Source organism: Austrofundulus limnaeus, unplaced genomic scaffold, assembly GCF_001266775.1.
Source record: "Austrofundulus limnaeus strain Quisiro unplaced genomic scaffold, Austrofundulus_limnaeus-1.0 Scaffold137, whole genome shotgun sequence".
In the NCBI taxonomy this organism is placed as follows: Eukaryota; Metazoa; Chordata; class Actinopteri; order Cyprinodontiformes; family Rivulidae; genus Austrofundulus; species Austrofundulus limnaeus.
The window spans coordinates 149,165-156,380 of NW_013952539.1; the positions used below are offsets into that span (position 1 = coordinate 149,165).

General features: G+C 36.2%; 2 protein-coding genes across 2 annotated transcripts in view; one reads left to right on the forward strand and one right to left on the reverse strand.

The window, feature by feature from the left end:
- Window positions 1-1,766, forward strand: part of LOC106522808 (nucleobindin-2) — a gene marked incomplete at its 5' end in the record, with an annotated part of 16,186 nt that extends 14,420 nt beyond the window's left edge. The window contains 1 exon segment of the mRNA XM_014015985.1: window positions 678-1,766. Within this exon segment, the coding sequence (XP_013871439.1) occupies window positions 678-790 (113 nt within the window).
- The window catches only part of si:dkey-10o6.2 (UPF0676 protein C1494.01), a 7,625-nt gene continuing 1,958 nt past the window's right edge, over window positions 1,550-7,216 (reverse strand). Inside the window, exons 2-7 of the mRNA XM_014015986.1 lie at window positions 6,512-6,636; window positions 6,380-6,446; window positions 6,090-6,246; window positions 3,769-3,905; window positions 3,582-3,692; window positions 1,550-2,063 (exon numbers count right to left, since the gene is read on the reverse strand). Coding sequence (XP_013871440.1) covers window positions 1,890-2,063; window positions 3,582-3,692; window positions 3,769-3,905; window positions 6,090-6,246; window positions 6,380-6,446; window positions 6,512-6,636 — 771 coding nt within the window. The 3' untranslated portion in view covers window positions 1,550-1,889. The remainder of the gene's footprint in view (window positions 2,064-3,581; window positions 3,693-3,768; window positions 3,906-6,089; window positions 6,247-6,379; window positions 6,447-6,511; window positions 6,637-7,216) is intronic.

A 7,216-nucleotide genomic window follows, 5' to 3' on the forward strand; every position in this document is an offset into this window, starting at 1 on the left:
GCTAAAAACAATACTTTTACTTCTTTACTTTAAAATTTAAGACCTAGTTACTCATTACAAAATGAAATGTTTGAACTCATCATGAAATAAGATGTTTCTGCACTCTTAAAAGTGAAGTGAATCACTGATTGGTGGGCCTGATGGATAGAGCTTCATCAGAGCTAAACAACAAAGAAAATCTGAAGCTCCTATGTTGAACAGTTTCTGAGTTATAAACATTTTTGCATGTCCTGACACCCCCACTTTGAAAGGAGCCTCCTCCTCAAATATGGGGTCTATTGTAAAACCGTTGGCTGGCGCAGTGTAGGTCAGACTCATCTACAGTCGTGCCATATTTCAAGTTGACTGGTACAGCCGTTTTAGTGCTACAGTTGACCAAAAACCACTGAAAAAAAATTAAATAAAAAAATAAACAGTATGAAAACAATTCGACTCCCACTTACGTTTCGCGTGCGGGGGTCATAATTAAGTGGACTTGAATAAAAACACAACATGTAGAAAAGAAAGAGAAACAATCTCTACATCAGAAGAGATTAAAGCAAGCAGATGTAACTGAGAACATTGTATTTGTTAGAAAACACTTTGATTTTCCAAAGCTGAGGGCTCTAGAAATCGCTACATCACAATACTTTAGAGCTAATTAAACAAGGTTATGCACATGTGGCTTCCTGTTGCAGATCCAGGAGAACACACAACAGAAGGCCAGCAGACCTCTGTCGTACCAGGGAACAGCCAACCTCTACCTCCTGATCACCAGCAGCACCATGTACCAGTGCCAGGACACTCTTAGGCCTGCCACTGTGCTTTATGAGTGAAGTGTGTCTGTTAGTGTTTTCCAAATCTAAATTATTTGTTACTGTTTAGGGTTTTCAAACCATCTCCCAACCAAAAAAAGAAGCTCAAATATAAAAAGCACATCAGAGACACTGACTGTCACGGTTATGAAGTTTGGGATGTTGTGCCAGTACCAATGATGTTGGTCCTCTTATCGGCCCAATGAGCCAGAGCTGAAATGTGGAGCTGCTCTAGTTTTCTTTGTGTGCAATCAGTGCTTTTGTTTGGGGTTGTGTTCAGACTTTTATCACAATAAGGACTCTGTTCTCTGTGGGAATTTCTCTGGGGTGAAATGGAAAGGCTGGTGGCCTGAAAACAGAATGCCTTGTTTTCTGCACACTGTTTTTGTTGCGATGATACTGTCTCCTACAGGAAATGATTACTTTTTATTCTAAAGAGAAACTTTTGGGGGTTGAAATGATCCTGCTGACACAAAGTTGTATATTCTGTATTTGCATTCCCTCAAAATCAGCTCATTTAGTTGTTGCACCAAAAAGTTAAAGACCAAATGATGTTACTATAGGATATAGTTAGATTTAGGCATTTATTTTACAGTTTAAGTGAGTGTGTATGGGAATGTGTGTTAATACTCAGTTTGTATGTGTGTGGTCATATTCATTATATTTAAAGTATTTACTTATTCTTTAAATTAACTGGAAATTCAACAACAGTTTTGTTACAGTCCCATCAGATAAATGAAGAAAGTCATACAGGGTTATTTCTTAAAGGTGTTTATTTAATTAGATTTTATTACAATAGGTCTCTTGTAAAAGCAACTTTTATTTTTTAACCCAAGCAGCAGTAAAGGTTTTGATTTATTATTTTTCCATTGAAAATCTGCTAAATTCCTCCCAACATCTCGTACAATGAGTTCATAAATTGTTGTGATGATTCAACTGTTGCTAATAAAATGAATGAACTTGCAAGTGTAACATTTGCAGTTGTTATATTCAAATTAGCATGAAAAACGTCAACTACATTCAGTTTATTTCGTCCAGGGGATTACACTCGTCTAACATATTGGAACCCCCGTCGTGGACTTTTTAGGCTTTGTTTTAATCATATGACTGGTTGAATTTTTGAGCGACGTAGTCACCTGCTGTGATAGGTGGGTACTTGTTTGATCCGTCGCAGCAGGTGATCAGCACCTCATCATCTGGATGGACGAAGAAGGCCACAGACTGACGGGTCCTTGGGTCTCCAGTAGGAGGAAGCAAAACCCTGTGACTCTGAAGAACGAGGATCAGCATTAGAAGCCATGCATATTATTTTTTCCACAGTTTGAAGTTAAAGTAAAGCTGTATTTATTTATGTTTTCATGTTATATCAGTGTGTAAACACCATCCTTATGCCTCCAAGCTTATTTTACTAAAATAGCTAAATTGCAAGTAGGGGGATTAACCTGGTCGTGTGGGCAGAGTTTGTCCTAACCATGATTAGTTGACTTGTCTTGTGGGGCAAGTTAAAAGATGAAATAATGGTTATAATAAAATTATTGTGAGCATGTATATAACTGACTTCAAATATGGTGCAACAACCACCTTTCTCTTATGATTAATATATTCATATTCAAAATTAGCTGTGTTTTTAAACAGGTTTGAACTGTTTTGACCTTGTTACACAGTGTTGTATTAAGTACCATACAGTGATACTTGAGTAAAAGCACAAGTACCTTACCAAAGGATTACTTTGGTAAAAGTTAAAGTATCTGATATTTTTTGTACTTACGTATTAAAAGTAAAAGTATTGATTTAAAATGAGCAGTTAGGTTTTCTGTAATGACATTTATTAGGAGGTGACCTCCCCAAAAACTGCAGAAATTACTTTTGTATTAAAATAATTAATTTATGTTAAATTTAGGATGCACTGTTTAGCTGTTTCCGTTTATATACATATCAAGGCTGCGGGCCAAATGCAATAATATAATTCATGGAATATAAATATTTTTTAAGTAGCTAGTACAGTACTTTTATTTTAATGATTATGTCCTACTGGAGTGACATGATTTGTTTGTGTACAAACTAATAGAGTATCAGAATTTTATATATTTATACTTCTCATTCAACCACAATTAAATTCACTCTATCTAGGAGGCACAATTTATATGGATATTATTTATTTTTTTACAATAACAAGCTGGAATGAAAACAAGCAAAAATGAAATAAAAGTAAGTAGAAAGTACAGATAATTGTGTGAAAATATAAGAAGTAGAAGTAAAACGTAGGCTGAAAAATTAAGTAAAGTACAGATACCCAACAATTCTACTTAAGTACAGTAACAAAGTATTTATACTTAGTTACTTTACAACTCTGGTTACACATCCCTCCACATGTACGGCAGTCAAATTTAATAATTTTAGATCATTAAATTTATAAACAGTATAGATAACAGTAGCACCTTTCTTTTTTATTTTATTTTATTTTTTTATTTATCCTTTATTTTATTTACTTTTTCCTGTTTCGAGTTATGAGTAAAATATTGTTTATATTTAAAGTTACAGCTGACGAAACTCCCACTTAGTGACTGCAAAGACCCCTTTCTACAACACTGAATGCCCAGTCCTGACAGTGAAGCACGGAGGTGGAAGTGTAATGATGTGGAAAGATGTGACTGCAAAAGTTGATGATATGATTACACCACATATTTCTCTCATAGACTCAGGAGGATGTGAACAATGATATTCTTGAAATAGTTGGCTTAACCATTTAAAAAGGAAAAAAAAAAGTAAGAATAAACCTTCCCTCACCGCAGAGATAAAGCGATCAGCAGTCCAGCGCTGCATCAGGTCAGCGATGTTGATCAGGACAGATCCAGGCACGTTGGTGGCAGGGATGTAGTTACCTGAGCGTGTCAAAACCTGAAGGGAGAGCCGTGTTAGAGGGCGGACCGTGGCTGAGGGTCTGGTCTCATATTCACGTAGTTAAATGTTTTACCTCTAGTCCATCAGAGCCCTGGAACACCAGAGTGATGGTGCCGTAGTCTGAATGCTCCGAACAGCGTATCTGGTTCTCCTTCACCGTCTTCACTGGGGGGTAGTACAGGGAGCGCATGGTCGTGGCGTTCTCATCAGCTGCAGGAGACAAAGCAGCTCTGTCACAAAGCTCTGTTCGTCCACAAATACAAACAACTCAAAATAAACCGATAACATAGAAAATTACAAATAGAAAACTTAAGATTTGTCTTTTCCTCAACGCAAGATTAAAAATTGATGTTACAAAAATTTGAAAAAAAAAAAATTAAGTTGCATTTTTTTAAACCAAATGGTATATGCCCATACAATTTAGTTCACAGAAACAGCAGTAGATTTACTTGGAAAACATTGCTGTTTTCTATAAGGCCACCAATAAGCATGTCATGATAAAAAAAATAAACAAACCAGAAGAAAAAACATTTCAATAACATTCTGAAACAGAAAGCAATCTAGAGTGTGTGCTTTTGCAGATAATGGGATGCTTTATATGATAAATTGACATCTATATTTTAGTTCAAGGTGTGGTGTCTTACTCCCTTCAGATTCTCAAATTTACAAGGATTGGCAGAGACTTGGGACTCTAATCATCTTAGGTTGAAGTAAGGAAACATTGCTAATAGCCCAAATAAACAAGATCATAATGACAAAACAAACATCATCATCATTAACCTGTTTTTATTCATTGAGGTTATCACTATAAATTTCTTGTAAGAAATATGGCAACAATTAATAAATCTTCATACATATACAGTATACTGTTTATATATATAAATATTTTTGGAAATCAATTCAAGTTCCCAAATTAGTGTTTTACGACCCCTATAGTGAGCTGTGTGAAGCTGACACCCCACCCACGTCAAAAAATTAATCAAATAGTCAGAATGGTTAGTGCTCCGTTTGTGCAGGTTTGTGCCGTTAAAATGGTCGTTTGTGCAATTTTGGTTTCCGAGATATTAAATATTATATATTTGGTCATCTACAGTTCACCATCACCCCATATCGCTTCAAAAGTAAACCAAAGTGGGCTAGTTCGTTAGTGCTCCGTTTGTGCAGGTTTGTGCTGTAAAAACTGTCGTTTGCGCAGCTTTAGTTTTCGAGATATTTGAAGTTAAAAATTGGCCCGATGACGTCACCATTCCGGAAGTTGCTGCGGGGACGATGACGTCATCGGGTTACACTAAAAACTAGTAATATCTCTAAAAGTATTACAGCACAAACGCTAATTTGAACTGCACAAACATGCACAAACGAAGCACTAATAATGTAGACTACTTTGTTTAATTTTGGAGCTTGCTGGGGGGGATTATAACGTCTTAATGACCTAAAGACATAATGCTTAATATCTCAAAAACTATAACAGCACAAACGCTCATTTTAACTGCACAAACCTGCACAAACGAAGCACTAACCAATCCGCTTACTAGTTTTTATTTTTTGTGTGGGTGGGGTGTCAGCTTCACACAGCTCCTATAGCGCACTCAAAAAACAGATGTAGTGGATATAATTTTAAAAAATTCAACTGTATCCACTTAACTGAATAAAGGTACACATTTACTTTACGGTTACTCTCCGTAAACGTGTTACCTTTACTCAGTTCAGTTGAGTAGAACCAGTATATTTTTTTATTTTCATTAAATCCACTACATCTGGATTTTTGAGTGTAGTTCCTGATCATCAACATAAATGAAGTCGGATGCAGTGACTCCTTTAACCTCCACTGTTACAAAACTGAAGCCTGCTTGTGAGGGGGGTTTCAAAATGTCACAAAACCTTTGCAAAAGTTCACAATTTGCTTACACTAAAAAAACACAGATGTAGTGGATTTAATTAAAAAATTGGTAACAAGTTCCACTCAACTGTATTGAATAAAAGTAAATGTAAAGTAAATATGTTACCTTTACTCAATTCAGCTGAAGGGAACCAGTTGACTTAATTTTTAAATTAAATCCACTACATCTGTTTTTTGAGTGTACGTGAGCAACAAGGCTTCAATCAAATATTCTCATAATAATCACAGAGTTGCTGTTATTTTTATTTTGTGTAATTAGAGCATTATTATTTGTCAATATGAACTCACACTTCTGTCAAAACTGGAACCAAAACTTGTGAGGAGTTTGTGCAAATGTGTTCAGAGTTGTTCCAAATGAACGTTTTCCTCATGTTTTCTCACAATGTTGTGTTTCCCTTTACAAGCAGTGAGAAACGACCAACATAAATTCAGAAGGGCCCATTACAATTTATTTTTTGCCCATCCCTGACCTAAGTGGAGAAGAGACATCATACTTCCTATGAGAAGATGTGCACGCACAAACACATCTGGATCCAGACCCAGACTGAGGGCCATCACCCTCAGAACCCGCATACTCAGCTCTTTACAGCGCTGATAGAAAGACGTGTGGATCTCCCTGAAACACTTCAGAGCGTCTGATGTGGGCCATTTCTGCAGAACACAAAACAGAGCTGATTGAAGATGTAAACAACGTAGCTGCTAACCTGAATTTCTAAAATTTATGTCACAAAAACTGCAAAATGACATTCATACAGAAGTGACTAAATTTAATGCACAGATTTACAATATCAGGGTGAAATGAAGCAGTGTTGAAGGACTCCTTTAGGTCTGCCGGTCGGTTCGGACTCAGCCTGAAAAACATAATCTGAATTAGATAAGAACTGATGCTTTTTTAAAAAAAAAATGAGTTTCATACTTCTCAGTCTCCACTGGCACCCAGCCGTGGTTCAGATTGTTGGGGAAGCTTTGTCTGATGAAAGGTTTTTTCAGCTCATCTGGCTGCAGGAAAAATTTCGAGGATATGTCCAAGATTTGGTCCACCTGTTTAAATACAATATCAATATAATGTAAATTAAAGGCCTAGGGTTCCTCTGCCTTTAATGCCAGAAAATGATCTTAAGTTATATCCAAAGTCAAACTTTGACAAAATGTTACAGGTTATGCCATATAAATCGATATCATGAGATTTAACACTCAGAATTATAAATGACGCTCAGCTTCTGCTCAGTATCTATCAACTCAACAGACCAGTAGTCAGACTTGTAGTTTGTCTTGCACAATGAGCAGCACTTGGAAAACAATGTGAATCAATCAATCATGTTTATTTGTGTAGCACATTTCAGCAACAAGGCAGTTCAAAGTGGTTTACATCATAAAAACACAAAAAATACAAAGTCATAGAACACACAGTTAACAAGTAAAGCATTACGGTTTGTCAAGTGCCATTGTTACACATCAACATGTTGATTAATGTTTCATTTTTTATGTTTCATAAGCAACTCTAAACAGATGGGTTTTCAGTCTTGATTTAAAGCAGTGTTTCCCAAAGTTGGGGTCGGGACCCAAAGTGGGGTCCCGAAACATCAAGGTGGGGTCCTGAAAAGATTTTCTGAATTAATTA